General features: G+C 45.8%; 1 protein-coding gene across 4 annotated transcripts in view; it reads right to left on the bottom strand.

Annotated features, from left to right (window-relative positions):
- ALK (ALK receptor tyrosine kinase) overlaps window positions 1-20,497 on the bottom strand; it is a 979,633-nt gene that overhangs the window by 15,819 nt on the left and 943,317 nt on the right. For 3 of the 4 annotated variants that reach the window (XM_065527229.2, XM_005576218.5, XM_045368614.3), the window contains 3 exons: window positions 13,509-13,606; window positions 9,302-9,394; window positions 6,622-6,723 (listed from right to left, as the gene is read on the bottom strand). In XM_065527229.2, coding sequence (XP_065383301.1) covers window positions 6,622-6,723; window positions 9,302-9,394; window positions 13,509-13,606 — 293 coding nt within the window. Of the gene's footprint in view, window positions 1-6,621; window positions 6,724-9,301; window positions 9,395-13,508; window positions 13,607-20,497 lie in introns of those variants that run through there. The other variant, XR_012422518.1, reaches the window with a different exon arrangement.

Genomic DNA, 20,497 nt, shown 5'->3' with positions numbered 1-20,497 from the left:
AGTAGGATTGTCCTATTTGCAAATAACAATACCAGATACCTAGTTAAATTTGAGTTCCAGATAAGCAACAAATAGTTTTTTTAGTATATGTATGCTCCAATATTTCTACTAAAAAACTATTTGATGTGCATCTGAAATTCAGTTTCACTGGCCATTTTGTATTTTATCTAGAAACCCTACAGATAGGGCAAATCTATATTTTGTATGCCAGATGGTTCTTTCATCACCTATAAGCCTGCCCTAAATAGGAGCGACAAAGTCCAAAGCTTTGCACCAGAGCATTTAAAATCAAATAAAGAGAAATATATACATATATATATATACTTAAAACTTCACTTTCTTTTTGTATTAAACTTGCTCTGCCTGAAATGATAGAAATAGCATACATTATTGCTGATTAAACTGTTAAACATTTGAATCAATGAAGATAACAATCTGATAAAAGATTTTAAAATAACAAGCTGCTCTGTGTCAGCCTTTAAAAGCCACATTTTTCTCCTTAATCATAACCTGAAAGGAGGTTATGATTAAAGAAAAAAGGCCATTGTGGAAGATGGTCTCCAGGTGTGATACAGGGTATGCTCTTAGGAAAAATGGGAGCCAAAAATTAATATCTTTAAATGTCCATGCAGCAGATTCCAAGATCTCACACAGCTCTTTGAGCTTCAGTTTCATCTATCAGATGCCCACTCATTAGCTTCACTGGCCTATGTTAATAGGCAACTCAAATTCAACATGCCCAAACGGAACTCCTTCTGAACCCACACCATCTCCTCCTCCATTCTTTCCCAACTCAGCAGCACCTCTGGTTATGCATTTGTTCAAGCCCAAAACCCAGGAGTCATCCTTGACTCCGTTATCCCACACCCCTCCATTTCCCATCCAACAGTCAGCAGTCCTGTTAACTCTACATTCAAGATAGATCTTGAGGCTGGGCGCTGTGGCTCACACCTGTAATCTCAGCACTTTGGGAGGCCGAGGTGGGTGGATCACTTGAGGTCAGGAGTTAGAGACCAGCCTGGCCAACATAGTGAAACTCCGTCTCTACTAAAAATACAAAAATTAGCTGGGTGTGGTAGCACAAGCCTGTAATCCCAGCTACTTGGGAGGCTGAGGTGAGAGGATTGTTTCAACCCAGGAGGCGGAGGTTGCAGTGAGCTGAGATGGTGCCACTGTACTCCAGCTTGGGCAGCAGAACGAGACTCTGTCTCAAGAAAAAAAAAAAGTCTTCAATCTGACTACTTTGCACTACCTCCACTGCCACCACCAAGCCACACCACTCTCCTCTTTCTCTCAGCTAGCAATGTGCAGGATTTTCTTAACTAGTTTCCTTCTTCACTTACCTGCCTCTAGCGTAAATTCAATGGCAGAGGGATTTTTTTTTTAAAAAAAGCAAAGATCATATCACACTCCTGCTTACAACCCTTCAACCGGCATCCCATGGTGTTTAGAATAAAATCCACATCCCCTCATCTGAGCTCCAAGGCTGTCTGTGTTGTGACCCATCCCTTCCACCCCTACTGGCCCTGGGCTCCCTTAGCTCTGACCATCAGGACTTGATTTAATTTCTCAGCAAACAAGCTAGGCTCATTCCTGCCTCTGGCTGTTCACACTGGCTTTTTTCTGGAAAGTCTTTTCCCAGTTCTTTCCAAGGCCTGCCCTTTCTGTCTTTCAGGTATTGAAGTTACCTCCTGTGAGGAGCTTCCCCCCGCCCACCTTTGCCAAAAATCCCCCAGCTCCTCCTTCTTCTGCCTGATTGTCTTAGAGCACTTCCCAATCCCTGCAGCTATGTAATTTGTTTAAGCATTCCAATTGTGAAACAGTCAAAACTTTAAAAAGAACCAGAGTATCTATGTATCTAGATGTTAATCTTTTGCCTTATTTGTGTCAGCTCTCCCTTTCTTTATGAAGACTTAAGAGACAGGAAGACCCCACCTCACTCTCCGCGCTCCGCTGCAGTTAGACTGTATCCTACCCTTGTATGTTTCACAGTTTTAAACAATGCCTGAAAGCACAAACAATACTCTGTATTATAGACATTTTTTACATTGTAAAGTTATACATAAATGATATCCTACTCCTTTTTGTAATTTGCTTTTTCCCCACTGAACACTGTTTTTGAGATTTATCTATGTTGATACATGTAGGTTTAGTGTGTTCTTTTATACTGCTGAATAGTTTTCCATGATATAAGTAAACCACAGTGAATTTTTCCATCTTCTAGTTGAGGGGTAGTTGGGTTGGGTTTTGTTTTTATTTTTGTTTTGCTTTTTCTCGATGGTAAACAATGTTGCAAGTGAACATCCAGCGCCCAAGTCTATTTGTGTCATCTTCTCTCTAATACTTAAAAATAGGAGTGTTGGGTCACGGGATGTGCATGTGTTCAGGACAATTACTTAATTGCTTAAGTTATTCTCTGTCTCTGGATCCCCTGGGTTGCTGGTGCTCTAACTTCACTGCATATCATATCAGAATCATCTGTTAACACACAGATTGCGGAGTCCCACCCCTAGAGTTTCTGTTGTATTAGGCCTGAGGTGGGGGCTGAGGATTCGCAGTTCCCAGGTGGTGCTGATGGACCACACTTAGAGATCCACTGGGTTACGTTAAAACCAAATCTCACTGGTGTAAAAACAACAAAGGCTCTTGCTCTCATTATGTGACGCTGGTCAGAAAGGCAGCTCTGGCCATTCGTGGACATATCGGGTTATGACATGATCTCAGCGCCGGGCTTTCAAAATGTGGAGGTTGTTCATTCATGCATCGTCTTCTTACGTTTCCTGTGGTGCTGTTAAGTGATTTGATGCCATTTGGATTCCTTATGTTTTATCACTAGTATTTTTTACTATTAATTTTTAAATTTTTCTTCATGGAAGTTTGCAGGATCTTTATCACCATTGGCCTGATGATGTGCCTTTTTTTTTTTTTTTTTTTTTTTTTTTTTTTTTTTTTTTGAGAGACAGAGTCTTGCTCTGTTGCCCAGGCTAGAGTGATCTCGGCTCACTGCAACCTCCGCCTCCCAGGTTCAAGCAATTCTCCTGCCTCAGCCTCCCAAGTAGCTGGGATTATAGGCACCCACCACCACGCCCAGCTAATTTTTGTATTTTTAGTAGAGATGGGTTTCACCATCTTGGCCAGGCTAGTCTCGAACTCCTGACCTCATGATCCACCCACCTTGGCCTCCCAAAGTGCTGAATTTCAGGCATGAGCCACTGCGCCCAGCCAAGGATGTGCCCTTTTTATCCACGGTGATTGGCACTTGGTGAATTCTTTCATTCTGGAAATTTATGTCCTGTGCTAGGAAATCTTGAATGATTTCTCTGCTGTCTTTATTCTCTTCATTTCCTCTGTTCCTTCTCTCTGGGACTCCTATTTTGTCAGCTAATTGGACCTTTTGGTTTATACCCCTTAATTTTTTAAATAAAAATTCTTATATTTTCCTATATTTCCCATTTCTTTTTAGGTTTATTTTCTGGAAGGTTTATTTAGCTTCACACTCCATCCTTTTCATTACTTTTACATTTCTGTCATCAAATTTTTAAATAAGATTTGTTTTTTAGAACAGTTCAAACTTGGAAGAAACTGTGAATACAGAGTTCTCCTGTACCTCATACTCGATTCCTGCTACTTTTAGCATCACATTAGTATGATACAGTTGTTACAATTAATGAACCACAATTAAGGCATTATTGACTGAAGCCCATACTTTATTCAGCTTTCCTTAGTTTTCACTGAATGTCCTTTTTCTATTCCAGATTCCCACTCGGATATCGCATTACATTGAATTGTCCTGTTTCTTTAGGCTTCTCTTGACTATAACAACATCTCCGACTTTCCTTGTTTTTTATGACCTTGACAGGTTTGAGGATCTGGTCAGGGATTTTGTGGAATATTCCTCAATTGAGATTTGTCTGTTCTTCTCATGATTAGACTGTAGTTATAGGACATGGGGAGGAAGAAGACCACAGAGGTAAAGTACCATTTTCATCACATCAGGGGTGCATACCGGCAACACAACCCAGTCCTGTTGCTGTTTTTGTTGTTGTTGTTGTTATTATTATTATTATTTGAGATGGAGTTTTGCTTTTGTCGCCCAGGCTGCAGTGCAGTTGCACAATCTCAGTTCACTACAACCTCCACCTCCCAGGTTCAAGCATTTCTCCTGCCTCAGCCTCCTGAGTAGCTGGGATTACAGGGGCCCACCACCATGCCCAGCTAATTTTTGTATTTTTAGTAGAGATGGGTTTCACCATGTTGGCCAGGCTGGTCTCGAACTCCTGACCTCAAGTGATCCACCTGCCTTGGCTTCCCAAAGAGCTGAGATTACAGGCATAAGCCATTGTGCTTGGCCCCTAGACTTATCACAGTTGAGGTGGACTTTGAGCACCTGGCTGAGGTTGTATTTGTCAGGTCTCTCCACTGTGAAGTTTCTTTTTCCCATCTGCCCCAGCCCTATACTCTTTGGAAGAAAGTGAGAACACGCAGCCCACACGGGCTTCAGGGCAGCCCTGCCCATCTCCTCGAGGCTGCCTCTTATCACACTTGGATTTCCTCATCCTCCTAAAAGTATTGTTTAAAATAACCTTTTGTCGTCCATTTATGGTTGCAATAGTTTTTCTGATCTTTTGGAGGATATTATAGTTTTTAAAAAAAGTTTTCCTAAACTTTCTACATGTTTCTTCTTTCAAGTTCCTTTTTATATGTTTGTTTTCTTCAGATTAGAATATTTTCTCAAGTGTTTGTTGATTCTTGGTTGTCTGTTCATATTTTAAGACCGGGACATTAAGAAGCCATTGGAAAGTTCTGTGTAAGACATTGGCTGGTGGGCAGCTTGCTTGCTTGTTTCACTGGGTGCAATTTTCTGTGACTGCTGTAAAAAAAACAAAACAAACAAACAAAAAACTACATGCTTGGTGGCTTAAAACAACATAAGTTCATTCTCTGAGAGTTCTGAAGGCCGGACCTCTGAAACTGGTATCACAGGACTGAAATCAAGGTGTCAGCAGGGCTGTGTCCCCTCCGGAGGCTCTAGGGGAGACTCTGTTCCCTGCTTCTTCTGGCTTCTGGTGGCTGCGGGACCTCCTTGAGTTGGGACCGCATCTCCAGTCTTGGCCTCTGTGCTCACACTGCCTCTTCTTTTGTGTGTATGACATCTCCTGGTCCTTCTCCCTTATATGGATACTTGCGATGGCATTTAGGGCCCACCTAGATAATCCAGGACAGCTGCCCCACTCTAGGATCCTCAACTCCATCACATCTGCAAAGACCCATTTTTCTTATAAGGCAACATTCTGGGCCTCTGGGATTAGGACGTCATACCTTCAGGCGGCCATTATTCAGCCCACTGCACCTGTGCCCCACTTGGCAGTGCTGTATCTGTAATTTTCTCTTCATCGGTCCTCCAAAGAGAAATGATCTGATCTCCTGCCCAGTTGCCAGTGTTCTTGGTGCTGAGGGGCCAGTGGGGGCCAGGACCAGAGAGAATTCAGTTCAGTCTCTTCAGGGAGAGAGCCCCAGTCTTGTGCTGATGGTAGATGAGGGACAGCCAGCAAGCTTCAGGGGTGAGGAGCTCAGCCACAGGATTTAGTTATTCCTTAAACAGACCTTTCATGAATTTTCCTGTTTGCTATACCTCCCCTTCTTTTCTTCCTCCCTCGCTCTCTTCTCTCTCCCCCTCCCTCCTACCCCCTCTTCCCTCCCCCGCTTTCTCTCTCTCTCTCTCTCTTTCTCCCTCTCTTGCTTCCCCAGGTTGGAGTGCAGTGGCATGATCATAGCTCACTGCAGCCTTGACTTCCTGGGCTCAAGTGATCCTCCCATCCAAGCTTCCAGAGTAGCTAGGACCACATGTGTGTACCATGACACCTGGCTAATTTTTAAATTTTTGGTAGAGATGGGGCCTTTGCTATGCTACCCAGGCTGGTCTTGAACTCCTGGGCTCAAGCAGTCCTCCAGCTTCAGCCTACCAAAGTATTGGGATTACAGGCGTGAGCAACTGTGCCTGGCCTACACCCCTACTGTCAATTTCTGGGCCTTTCTGGGGCTCTTAGGCCGAGGGAACCAGCCCTGCTTCTGGATCTGGACTGTTGGTTTAGAGATCCACTTTCTAGTCTTCTTAGTAAGGTACCACGTGTTCATGACTTCCCAGTTTCTAAAATTTTGTCATTGTTGTGTCCTTGTAGGGTTTAATGCAAATAAAAGACTCCCTTTATTGCGGCGTGTGTGTGTGTGTGTGTGTGTGTGTGTGTGTGTGTGTGTGTGTACTTCGTGAAGGGCATGCGTTCAATCTGCCATTTAAAATTACATGTGACTGTTAATGTGTGGTCCTTCAGCCAGCAATGGCAGCATCACTCTGGGACTTGTTAGAAATGCACATTCTCAGCTAGATCCCAGACCTTCTGAATCATAAATTCCCAGGGTAGGGTCCAATAATCTGAATTTTAACAAATCTTTATGAATTCTGATATATGCTCACATTTGAGAACCACTGTTGTTGGGTGTATTGATTCTTCTCTTTTCCCTCCCTGCTAACACAGGGGCTCCCGGCTTAGAGTATGGAATCATTTGGCCCAGGAGCACCACCTTACGGCTGCAGGGATACCTGGAGGATGATAGCAGACTTACCATGTGTCTGTTTTAGAGGTGAATATTCCTTCCATGAAGGCCTCTGGGGGCATCCACTTAACTGGCAGCATCGCACAGCCTCCCTTTCTGTAGTAGCTCGCCCTGTGGGGAAGGAGAGGAAAACCAAACTAGAATCTGGAGATGGCACTAAGCATCCGCTCTGTCGGGAAAGTTGAGAAAGTGGGAACAATATAGTCTACCCATTAAAGGTCTGAAATTAACCAACGGTCCTTGGTGGTTCAGGAGGAGAGCAGGGGCACACAGATCTTTTAGTTAAGAACGTTGGTGTCATTTAATAGAAGACAAAATAACCCATGAGAGGCATGAGAGGAATGATCTATGCAATGACTAAGATACCTGCTAGCAGATGTTTAGCTTTCCCTGTTGGGTTTTGTTTGTTATAGCTCACAATGAATAACATTACTGCAACCTTATAAGTATAGTGTGTTTCTGATGATCTGCAGTAATGCAAGATCCAAAATGGGAGAACTGAGAGCAGGGCTTGTGTCTTAATCATTTTGGATCCTCTGACACTCACAGCATTTAGTTCAGTGTAGGCAATCAACCAGTAATCTAGACAGCTGTGTGGACCCTGCCTGCCATGACACACCCAGACAAAAGAACACAGGGCTAGGCGTAGAGTTGGTTTGCAAGGTAGACGAGTTAATTTACTAGTTTTCATCAGTAATGTCATTAATGCAACTCACTGATAAAAACCAATAAATTAACTCATCTGCCTGTTAGGCCAATTGCATGTCTAGCCTGGTATTCTCCTCTCTGAATGTGTTACAGGAGGCAGCTTCCTGCCAGCTGTTGACATTAATTAATTACCTCAATAAATATGTACTGAATATTTAGTGTGTATCAAGTACTCTGCCATGTGCTGAGGACATAAATAGGCCAGTCTCTCTCTCCCAAGGATATTGTTTGGTGGAAGAAATGGATATATATGCCTTGCATTATAGAACACCACATACAGTAATGTATGTGCAAGGCTCAGTGACACAAATGAAGAATGGATTCATTCTACTTGAGGCAGGGGTCAGGGACAGGGAAAGCTTCACAGAAGGGCACTCATGGAGCTGAGTAGGAAAGACGCTCTCCCAGAAGACCATTCCTGACCCGTGCCATTGCACAAAGTATAGAGTAGGTGGGGAACGAAGGACTGTAGATAACTTTGGGTGGTTGAAGCCTGGAGCTGGGAGCTGTCAGAGCTGAGCCTGGGAAGGAAAAGTCAGGTAACAGAGGGCTTGAGGAGGCATGCTGCAGCATTTGTATTTGAAATGAGAGGCAGTCTCAGGGTATTCTGAGGAAGGAGAGGAAGGAACACTGAGCTTGTGGGTAGCGTTAGAAGATGATGTGGAGCAAAGGAGAGGAGTACGACAGATAGCAGTGGTAGACGCTCCAGAAACGTCTTTACTACATCTTCCACGTGCTGCTGCCCCATGGTAACGTGATAGCCTCAGCATGCTCACCCCTCTGGGGACTGTTACCATGTTTGACTGAGGCCTTGAGGGGTGGTGTCTGGATCAGTCTCACCTACTCTCCATTACCATGTTTGACTGAGGCCTTCAGGGGTGGTGTCTGGATCAGTCTGACTTACTCTCCAAAGAGTTAAAGCTCCATATAACCACTGCTCCTCTCTCTACCCCTGTGAGTTAGGGAAGGGGTCATCCCATGCAAGGAGGGACTTGCTCAGCTCACATAGCAAGTCAGTGTTGTAAATAATCAGGGGAAAAAAAGGAACTAGGGGCTGGGAAGAGAAGAGTGAGCAAAAGTACAATTAAAGTAGTATTAGCTTTTAAAATTGAAGAAAATGTTTTTAAATGTAGCCTTGAAAATGCGGCAGGGAAAAAAAAATAAGGCTGTGTTAGGTACTGATGGGTTCTGCACTGTACTCCACATCTCCTGGGGTGGCGAAAGCTGAGCAATGAGCCAGGCCCTGCATCCTGCCTGATCTGGGATGCAGGTGCTTGGGGTGATAGAAGCCATAGCCACTTAGAATTCCTGAGGACTGAGAAGAGGAGTTGAGGAAGTTCAATAAAGTTCGCTTTGAAGGTCTTTCCACATCAGGTGTCCAAGTTATCCCATGTCTCAGAGCATGGCCGGATTAGAGTTGGAACCAATGGACAACCTAATTAAGAACTTGGTGTCGGCTGGGCGTGGTGGTTCACACCTGTAATCCCAGCACTTTGGGAAGCTGTGGTGGGCAGATCAACTGAGGTTGGGAGTTTGAGACCAGCCTGACCAACATGGAGAAACCTCGTCTCTACTAAAAATACAAAATATTAGCCGGGCATGGTGGCGCAGTAATCCCAGCTACTCGGGAGGCTGAGGCAGGAGAATCGCTTGAACTCGGGAGGCGGAGGTTGCAGTGAGCCGAGATTGCACCATTGCACTCCAGCCTGGGCAACAAGAGCAAAACTCTGTCTCAAAAAAAAAAAAAAAAAAAAAGAACTTGGTGTCAATTATTGCAGGAAGTGTGATCCTGGATTTAGGCCTTCAGGCATGGTCACTAATTCAAGTTTCCCATGTCCTGAAAAGGAACTTAGTGAAATTTTAGGTGGAAAGTTGACAGGATACCAGGAGATAATGTAAGGGACAAGCAGCCACACCCCATTCGCTTGAGGGGCTGAGGTGGAAGAGACAGGCCTCGAGGGGTGAGGCAGTCTTTACTCACCTGTAGATGTCTCGGGCCATCCCGAAGTCTCCAATCTTGGCCACTCTTCCAGGGCCTGGACAGGTCAAGAGGCAGTTTCTGGCAGCAATGTCTCTGGGAAGAAAGAAAATGCATGTCCGAATTTTATCCCTAGGAAGATAAGTATACTATGTCCATCACTAGGATTTTATCTCCAAGCTGAAGTTTAAATAGTTCCTTCTCCTCCCTATATTTCCTTTAGTATAGTATTCTTCAGTGTGAGAGAAACAGCCTTAACAATTCTAGGCCTCACAACTACAGAGAAATGGAAAAGGATTAGGGGAAATGATTAAAAATGTTTAATGGGGCAATCATAATGAAATGCAATACACTAAGAACTAGGATTTATTGGCCTTTTACTATGTGCTAAGTGTTGTTGTAAGTGCTTCATATATAATTCTCACAACAACCCTATAAGACACAAGGTGCTATTACTGTCCTCATTTTACTTTTAAGTAAGCTAAAAGTAGATAACATAGTGTCATAAGGAATGTTATTTGGCCTTAGGCAGATTTGGAACAAACCACTGGTTGGTTTCTGCCAGTTGTTTGGAAAAGTGTTTTAGAACAGCATGACTTCCCTGAAATCAAATTCAAGTAGATTAAGATATTTACAAATATTTCTAGTTTCTTGTTTTGTTTTGAGATGGAGTCTTGCCCTGTCGCCCAGGCTGGAGTGCAGTGGCGCGATTTTGGCTCACTGCAACCTCTGCCTCCCGGGTTCAAGCAATTCTACTTCAGCCTCCCAAGTAGCTGGAATTACAGGCATGCAGCACCACACCTGGCTAGTTTTTTGTATTTTTAGTAGAGACAGGGTTTCATCAAGTTGGCCAGGCTGATCTTGAACTCCCAACCTTAGGCGATCCACTTGCCTCGGCCTCCCAAAGTTATTATTATTATTATTATTTTAAATAAGCCATTATGGTTCTTTTGTCCATGATTTTATCTAAAGCCTTTGCTAAGCTACATGACTGAAGAATCGCTTCTTTCAGGTGATAAAAAGTTGTCATCTCTGCTGTTGACTCTAGATGACCTGCTTTCCTGTGGCCTGCGCCTGAGGCATGGTCAACCACTGTCCAAGACTCATCAGCTTCTACTGTCTGACTGCTTACCATTCTGGTCATGCATGTAGGAATGAGGGATACAGCCAGAAGAAGTCTAGGATGGGTCTCTAATAATATTAAGGTTCCTGTGCAGAAAAAAACAAGATGTACTTAGGGAGCACAGCTGCTGTTTTCATGTTCAACTGGTTTCATGATGGTTCTGATCCTAGGCTGAGAAAGGACTTAGAGAATCAACTGGCTGCTAGGATAGTATTTAAAAAATAGGATCTTGATTGGGGATCATGGCTGAGGGTACAAGAATAATGGGTTCAGGTAGGAGATTCATGTTGTTAATGCTGCTGACCTGATCCAGAAGGTTTAAGTTGAATTTTGAGGTGGTGTATAAAATGCCCCCATAAAACCATACACGCATAACACATATGACATCAAAAAGGAAGAAAAATAGTTGGCTGTATAGCCATTAATTCTCAAGAGAAATATAGCAAAGTAGACCAGGAATAATATTTATGGCTCCAGAAAAGTCTTTACACTGATGCATATGGAATGGTTGCTTTAAAAAGTGATCGTGAATTTAATGGCAAGAAGGTAAATGCAATATACAGAACATACCAAGAGTTGGGAGAATGACACATCATTCATGAAATGGCAATGAACCATGTCCAAAGGAAAAAGATCTAATTTTTTAAAAAAATGGAAGCATGTGGATCTGGTAAGGAAGTTCCACTCTGAATTCCAAAAGCGTAGAAGTATACATGTGTGGAAGTCCATGAATCTTAAGAGCAGATAAAGGGTGGAGGGAGAGAGAATTTGAGGCAACTTTGTTGTGGGTATGTACCATAGACCTCTTAGCTAGTTAGAACATCTAAAAGACGTTTTTTTCCATACAAATGACCAAATTACCCCAGAAGAAAAGCTTTGATTGAGATGGACAATTTCTGCCAGAAGTTTTCTTTTGCTTAAAACAGATCATCTGATACCTTATTGATCTGGTGTTTGATAATTTAATTTCTTAAAAAGGAGAAAAGAGCAATAAACGATTGCTCTGGGATCTAATTCCAACCTTCAGTAACTATTTCTAGATATGGAAGTGACAGGAGTCTTGAGGGAATGTAATCCTGTTAACATCATAACAACAGAGCATTGGGTATCATCGAAATGTCTTGTGGCTATAGGAAAGCAGATGTCAAAAGGTCAGAGGACAAATGGAAATGATCCCTCAGCCAGAGAATCTGTACGCTATGGTGACCAACGTGGGCAGAGATCCAAAAAAAAGGAGAAAGGATCCCAATGCTAAGTGAAGGAAGACATCTGGTCACCAAGGTGACACAGGTTGCTCTCAGAGGAGTCCACACTTAAAGCACATGGACAAAAGATGGAAAGATGACTCTAATAAAGGACGACTTCAAAAAGTGCACAGCTTTGTCTCGACTGAGTAATGGAATGGCAAAGCCCAGAGTTGAGATTTATGGAAAGTTCTGGGTACAACGCAAAGGACAAGAACAGGACTGGGGAGTGGGGGAAAGGGCTGAAAAATGACCTTAAAAAAAGAACAGAACTGATACAGTCTTAGAAGCAGCAGATGGTGGAGCTGCTCCCGGCTCCTTTTTTGCTTTCAGTATTTCTATGAAGCAGCATGACCTGCAAGTTGGAAAGGGTTAGAAGCTAGAGGGAGAACTGAAGGCCAAAAGGATGAAGTGACAGTAAGAGGATAAGCTCTTCTGAGAGCTGATTGCCTCCTGTTAGGAGTGACTTTGGAACTTAGGCAGGTGTACTTCCTGACTTCTCGTTTCCCCGTTTTTATTAGGGAGAAAGCATAGCTTGTTATATATTTGCATACTTTTCTATTCCTTTCCTTTTTTTTATTTTGAGACGGAGTTTCGCTCTTGTTGCTCAGGCTGGAGTGCAATGGCGTGATCTCGGCTCACCGCAACCTCCACCTCCTGGGTTCAAGTGATTCTCCTGCCTCAGCCTCCCAGGTAGCTGGGATTACAGGCACCCCCTCACCACGCCCGGCTAATTTTGTATTTTTAATAGAGATGGGGTTTCTCCATGTTGGTCAGGCTGGTCTCGAACTCCCAACCTCATATGATCCTCCCTCCTCGGCCTCCCAAAGTGCATGATAAAATTACAGGCATGATAATTTTCTATTTCTAAGCTCTTACAGCATCTCTCATTTCCTATTTTGTACTTACATATTTTAATGATTATGAACATGCCTTAAACTCTTTGAAGACATGTGTTAATAAATTATTGTGAGTTCACCAAGTTATTATTTACTACATTAGAGGCAAATCATTAAGTAAGAGCTCTGCAAAGAGCCTGATGATCTGTTTTAGTTTTCTGATTTCAAGCTGTCAGCTGAGAAAGTCATCAGCTTTCACAAGGAAAGACATACATGATATATGATGTTCATAGCATGATGTCCCAGTCCATACAGCTTTTAAACACAAGAATGATTATAATAGAAGAAATGAAGTATAGAAGTAATGAAAATCATCATTATGCTTCATTTCAGAGTATTTTAGAAAAAAATAATATATCCAACAAACATTGTGTCCCCATTATATGCCAGGTATACAAAGATGAATACAACAGCATCCTTGCCTGTAAGCCACCCATTGTCAAAAATGCAATTCCTTAACTTCCCCATATGGAGCCCAGTTTTCTACGGGGGGGGAAGCCTTAAAGTGATATAGGACTTGAACATTCAAGATACAGGCAGGGGGCCTCACAGGAGGTTAAGAATTAACTTATTAACTTATAGGTCTCCAGCCCTGGCAAGGATATTTTATGACACCTGTTTTATGTAAGGGGCAAGTGAAACCCTGATAGAATAAGTTACCGTCTCAAAGACAAAGCCAAAGGGGCCAGGAGCCATCGCTCATGCCTGAAATCCTAGCACTTCAGGAGGCCAAGGTGGGAGGATTACTTGAGCCCAGAAATTCGAGACCAACCTGGGCAACAAAGTGAGATCCCGTCTCTCACAAAAAACAACAAACCAAAGCTGAATCATCCTACATCCAAACATCCCTGGAGGGAGACCTAGTGATGCGAGCCCTTGAGATCTGCAGGAAAGCACACAGACAGCGACAGGATGACAGGAAGAGCACGGTCACTTTGACTCACCGGTGGATGAAGTGGTTTTCCTCCAAATACTGACAGCCACAGGCAATGTCCCGAGCCACATGCAGAAGGTCCAGCATGGCCAGGGAGGAGGGCTGGCTCTGTGGGGAGAGAGAAGTGGGCCACTGACCAGGAGCCTGTCAGTGAGAGGAGGGAAATCGGAAACCCTGGCTTCCAGTGCTCACAAGGAGGCAGACCGTGAACATGCAGCTACACCAGGGGCCTTGGCCCTGGCTGCACACTGGAAATCACCTGGAGGCATCTGAAAGAATTTGGATGCCTGGGCCTCAACCCGGACCTCTCTAAGTGGGCACAGCATTTGTGTATTTGAAATCTTCCCAGGTAATGTGATGCTAGCGTGCAGCGAAGGCTCGGAGCACCCAGACTCCGGGAAGCCAGGCTGGAGCAGGTGTTCTTTCGTTTTAATTTATTGTGCACATTCTCTCACCCCAATCTTCATAAGCATTTGAATATCCCCAATTTATAAACAAGTTTGGGAGGAAACCATGGGGGAATAGGGCAGTTTTTAAAATCCTCGATTTAAATGTCTTAAAATATTTCTTAAAACTAATTTTCTTCAAGCAGATCCAGTGCTAAAATTGATTGAAAAAGAAAAGCTTTTGGGAAATGCTGGGCAATTATGAGCTATCGCAAGCTTTTCTGCATGAGGTCTCTTTCATGCAAAAGGAGATGTCACCTCCCTACCTCTCTGGGGACATCCCATCTTGGCTTCCTGGACAGCCTTGCTGAGCACAATGAAGCCTTTTCAGAAGGCGACATCCCATCTTGGCCTCTCTTTTAATTCCTAAATCCCTGACGTGTGCGGCAGCTCAGCCTCAGGCAGTGTCCGAGTCACTGTGTTGTTCCATGTTGATTTCACCATTTCCCCAAGTCACTTTGTTGAAGTTCCAGAGACAAGGATCTCACCCTCCCTCAGCACCCAGCACAATGCTGGACACACTCTGGGGGTTCAGTGAGTGTTGGGCGGCTGATTGGTTGATGACAGCCCCAGGCCAGGATTTACCTGGAGGAACATGATTCTCATACCTACTCAGGAAAGCTCATGCAGGTAGGGTGTCAAATCCACCCCTTTAGGGCTGCCCCAAGAAAGGTGTTTAAGCTCGTGACTCTTGAGCACCTGGGCAAACTCCCTGCAGGAAATGCATGCTTGTAGCTCTCCTATTTTGCTCTTCTTTCAAAGGGTGGGCTGAGGACTGGGCTCTTTAGTCCTGAGGTGCTCACAGGGAAGTCACCTAGCCAGGTGGCAGCGGTGGAACCAGGTGGGGTCTGGGTACAGGCTTAGCCTGCTGGGGATTTTCTCTGCCATAGATCAGGGCCTCCCCAGGACTCTGTGGAGCAATGGCCTGGGTCTGGTGGAGGCAGAACAGTCTTGCTTCTCTAGGCCACGCTTCAGTTCTAGGGGAGAAAACTGAGAGTGGATAGTACCCCTACCGGTGCCTTACATTCCCCAGAGCACACACATGATCTGCCATGTGGTAGGTCTGGAAGAGAAGGTGATCTCCGTATTAAAGATGAGAAGGCTGAGGGCTCAGAGAGGCTAAGTGACTCACTCCAGGTCACACAGCTAATAAGAGTGGAGCCAAAGCTGCCCGGAGATGGGCTTTAAGGATCTGGGTCAGGCGAGGCATCCTCCCTCCTCCTTGGGAGAGGATCTAAGGAGTTAAAATGGAAGAGAGAGTGTCTGAGCGGGGACGGAGTGTATGTGAATATGGTGCGCAACGCACAGCGAATGCGGAGTACAGCACCCACAAATGGCAACCACCACACTTCAGTGGACCATCGAGCTGACCCGGGCTGCAGCCTGCTGGCCCCTTCCAGGCCATGTGGTCTGGGGCTGGCTGCTCAGCCTCTCAGAGCCACAGTTTCATTGTGACAGTGGCATGGAACTGTCGGCCTCCCTGGGTTGTCAGGAGCACGATGCCAGCAGCCTCGGGCAGTGCCTCATCAGGGGACCCGAGGTATTGAGGGGTTGCCACATGGGAGGCCAGGGGGACTCGGAAAACAGCTCCTTGTGTCTAGCTCTCCAGAGGCCTCCTCAGGAGCAGAGGTACCCCCTCTGCCCCTAACGAGAAATAAATACCTTTTCGCTCTTCAGGAACGTGCCCTCTGTCCCTACCAGAGCAGGCCCCGGTCCTAGCTGTGCTAGAGCCTTCAGGAAGATTCTCTTCCTGCCAGTATCTTTGTGTCTTAGTGCCCATCACTGAGGATGCAAGGGCCATAGATGTCTCGGAAGCCCCAGGAGCCTGGAGCGCTGTGGGGACTAAATCTCTCCGGGCATTAACTCATGGGCCAGGCTGATGTGGCTCCCTGTCCTTGGCTGCTCAGAGCAGATTAACTGCTCCACTAATCAGTGTGCGTAGGGCAGACGGTCAGCAAGCATGGGTTATGGGGGGTGTGTGGTGTGCACATGTCTGTGGTGTGTGTGTGTGTGGTGTGTATGCGTGTGGTGCGTGTTGTGTATATATGCGTGTGGTGTGTGTGTTTTGTGCATGTGTTGTGTATATATATGTGTGTGGGGTGTGTGTGGGGGGGTGTGTGTGGTGTGGTGTGTATATGTTTGTGTTTTGTGTATTGTGTGGTATGTGTAGGGTGTGTGAGGTGTGCGTGGTGTGTATGTGTGTGTGGGTGTATGTGTGTCTATGTGGTATATATGTGTGGTGTGTCTGTGTGTAGTGTGTGTGGTGTGTATATGTGTGGTATATATGATGTGTGTTGTATATGTGTGTGTGGTGTGTGCGTGGCATGTGTGATTGTGTGGTGTGTGCGTGAGTATATGTATGTGGTATATGGTGTGTCTGGGTGTGTGGTGTGTGTGTATGGCATGTGTAATGTGTCTGGTGTGTGTGAGTATATGTATGTGGTATATGTGTGGTGTGTGTGGCGGGCATGTGTGCGGAGTGTGTTGTGTATATGTGAGGTGTGTATGTGTAGTGTATGTGGTATATGTCTATGTGGTGTGTTTGTGTGTGGGGGGCGTGTGTGTGGTGTGTGCTGAGGCAGGAGAATCACTTGAACCGGGTAGTGTAGTGTGTGTGTTGTATGTGTGTGGTGTGTTTTGTGTGTTGTGTTTAGATGTGTGTATATGTTTTGTGTATGTAATGTACGTGTGTGGTGTGTTTTTTGTGTGTTGTCAATATGTGTGGTGCCTGTGATGTGAGTTGTGTATATGCATGTGGTGTGTATGTGTGTTTTTTTTGTGTGTGGCATGGGTTGTGTGTGTCTGGGAGGGGCTATAGGCATGGGTGGGGTGGGGTGGGAGGACCTGTGGACATTGGCAAACCTGATGCTGAATCTAGACTTGCAGAGCATCGCCAGCCAGTGCACCCATCTGCATCCCTCCTGGGGCAAAGAGTTGGAATCAGGATTTTATCCCCATCTGCCACTGGAGTGCAGCACTTCCTCGGACCCAGCTGTTCTCACGGCCATGGCTGTGGGCCTTGCTATGGGTGCTCCCCATGGTGGGTTTGCGGGATGGAGTTGGAAGATCAAGTAGGCGTGGGTGCTGCTTGATGGGAATGATCAGAGTCTCTGCTGCCCGCCCGTGTGCATGAGAGTCCAGGGAGGGAGAGCCGCGGCTCTGAGGGCTGTCTGCGCATGGGTTCTTCTGAGAGCACGTGTGAGTGGGAGGCCCCTAGGGCACTGGTGTTTCCTTCAGGGATGCCCTTTAGGTCAATATCCTACTTTTACTGTTGAGAAAACAGGACTGATTTGTTTGGTATCACAGCTTCTGAGGGGCTATTCCCAAAGGATAATATATTCTAAAAATAAAATAGAATAACATTGAGATTGCTTCCTTTCTAAAGCATTAATAGCTTCTCCCTAAGTATTCAGAGATGAACCATCACAGGACAAAGGGTAGGAATCCTTTTGCCAAGTGAAAAACAGAATAGGATTTTTCTTTTTTCTTTCTTTTTTTGAGATGGAGTCTCGCTCTGTTGCCCAGGCTGGAGTGCAATGATGCAGCTCACTGCAACCTCCGCCTCTCAGGTTCAAGCGATTCTCCTGCCTTAGCCTCCTGAGTGCTGGGATTACAGGTGCCCGCCACCAGGCCTGGCTAATTTTTGTATTTTTAAAGTAGAGATGGGGTTTCACCATGTTGGCCAGGCTGGTCTCGAACTCCTGACCTCAGGCGATCTGCCCGCCTCAGACTCCTAAAGTGCTGGGATTACAGGTGTGAGACACTGTGCCCGGCAGATGTTTTAAAATTGATGCATATATAGATGAGAGGGAATGATGAAAAAGAGGCAAAGAATGCAGATGGGGAACATAAACAAAGTGCAGCAGAAGCCCACTTTGAAAAGCGGTGAGGAATGGCCAGGTGCAATGGTTCATGTCTGTAATCCCAGCACTTTGGGAGGCCAAGGCGGGCAGATCACCTGAGGTCAGGCATTTGAGACCAGCCTGGCCAACATGGTGAAACCCTGTCTTTACTAAAGATACACAAATTAGCCAGGCATGGTGGCACATGCCTGTAATCCCAGCTACTCGGGAGGCTGAGGCAGGAGAATCACTTGAGCCGGGGAGGCAGAGGTTGCAGTGAAGCGAGATTGGGCCACAGAGCCTGGGCAACAGAGCCAGACTCCATCTCAAAAAAAAAAAAAAAAAAAAAAAAAAAAAAAAAAAAAAAGCAGCGAGAAGTCCTCACTTTTCCTTGGCACCAGATGTCCCTTATGTGTTTGGAGCCAGCATTGCCATTGTTGGTCTCTTGCCTGTGGACTGTGGACCTCTGGAATCCAATAAGCCAACTGTATTCTGAATGTCTTCCATACAGCCACTACCCACAGGCATTGCCATGTCCCAAATAGTCACAGACAGACACTGTTGTGATTAATGACCCACACCTTTATAAAGAGATTACTGAATTCTTAATGGCTTTTGTCATTATTGACTGAATTCATGGATACTAAAGTACAGCTCTTACCTATGCCTGGCATATAGGAAGCCCTGCATAAATATTTACTGAATAAATATTGGGTCTGTAGAATTTTTTTGACATTAAAAAGGGATCTTCATTCCCGAAGAGGTGGAGTCCTGGGACCAAGTGCTGTTTTCATCTGTACCCACACATTTCGTTTCCATGACAGGCACGGCTGACCTGGGCATCCACTCTGTCTACCGCGTCTGCACGTCCGTTCTGTCATTTCATGTTTGCACAGACGTTGTCGGAGGCCAGAGCCTTTTATCCCATCTCAAAGGGCCTTTGATCCTGATCTAAGGTCTGTGGAGCCACTGAGCTCCAGAGCTGGCAGGAAGTGAGGACAGAGACCTTGTCTGATTCTGCACCCCAAGCCTGGTGCCTGCACGCAGTAGGTCATCAGGGAACCCCTGGGAGTATCAGGGTGATTCCAACAAGTGAATCAGGTGGAATTCAGGCCTCTGAAGTCTGAGTTTCAGCATCTGGAGGCACACCTCCACCCACTTTCTCTTCACAGCACATGTTTCTCCATCCCTCATGTCCCTTGGCCGATGCACCCTCTTTTATGCTGTGTAGGATTTACTGATATTAGTCCTGTCTGTATGCTGGAAATCACCTTCCTTTTTCACAGTCCACTGAATCCTTATCTTACAAAGTTGGATTTTGTGACCCTGAGAATCCAGGCAGGAAGCCCAGCTAAGCCCCAGGGAAGCTGCTGCCACAAACACATCCGCATTGGTGGCTCTGGAGGACCACAATTGGACATTTGAAATCAGCCAAGTATCCCAGGAAGGACAGCTCACCTGGGCCTGGTGGGTATATGGGAGGCGGGGAGGACCATAACTGGGGTGCTGCCGGAGTGTGCCTGGTTGGCAACGAGAGCCACACAGAGGAGAAGCGGGGCCAGGGGTTGAAAGAGCAGATTGGGTGAGGGTGGGACTCTGGCCCTGAGAAGTGGCTCTTCCAAGGGCAGGCCCCCTCCCCGCTGTGGGCGACCCTCAGGTAGTGCCTGCTGTTAGAGGGCAGAACTTGGGGACAGGCTCCTGTTAGACTCTCCAAGGGCGGCACTCTGGGTTGGGGGTGGTGAGAGATTGAATGATCTGCCTTTCCTTGCTGGACTTTGTTCTTTGTAATAATATTGGAATCATCTTTCATCATCAAAGGAGAGAGATGCCTTTGTGTTTGAGAGAGGGAGAGAGAAAGGGGAAGAGAGAGAGAGAGAGAGAGAGAGAGAGAGAAGGCCCACTCCTCACTCCTGCCCTCTCCTGCCCCTGAAGTCCTTGAACTTGCCAAGTGCTGGGCTCCCAGACTCCCTTTGCAAAGTCTGTCTCCTTTGCATACATACGACTTTCTCTTCTTGAGCCTCAGGAAGGTCCAGCAGGAGAACCAGGGCTGTGCCTCTCCCCAAAGTGTGATACCACGTGTCCCCCACTGACAGCAGCGCTGCTGAGAATCTCAGGGCATGAGGGTCAAAGGCTCTGCCCTCCTAGGTGGTGGTGGGAAAGCCAGTGAATCTGATGCTTGTACCCTGGCAGAGATGCTGGGATGCCTGGCAGTGTTGGCTTTAAGCACCCAACCTCATCTTGATAGTTTACAGTTTCCCAGAGGGGACCACTGGATAAGCAGTAAGTTGGAGAGAGCACTGAATCAGGAGTCATAAGGCCTGAGTTCTAGTCCCAGCTCTTCCACTTCCTGTGTGGCCACGGCAAGTCCCATAATCTCTCTGGGCCACAGCTTTCTCATTCATAGAACTGGGGAGAGATCTGCATCGTCTGTTCATAGGGTGGTGTTGAGAAATGTGAAAGGTCTGAGGAGGATGCTAGCTGACGAGGGCTCTTATGAGACAGGGGTAATCTTTATCTCCCTGCTCCCTGCCCAGTCCTCCTGCCAGGTATGCTCAGGTGCACACACATTCCTCTTCTCAAGGGGTAAGACAGTATTCTTCTTAGATACCGAGATGGGTCACCCAGTGGCTAAGGTGAAGGTATTTTACATGGATCCTGACTGAAGGTGGAGATCAGAACAGCCATGACCTTGCAGGGCTTCTATCACCACT

This window comes from Macaca fascicularis, chromosome 13 (genome assembly GCF_037993035.2).
Source record: "Macaca fascicularis isolate 582-1 chromosome 13, T2T-MFA8v1.1".
Lineage (NCBI taxonomy): Eukaryota > Metazoa > Chordata > Mammalia > Primates > Cercopithecidae > Macaca > Macaca fascicularis.
This window is presented reverse-complemented; position numbering and strand designations above follow the sequence as displayed.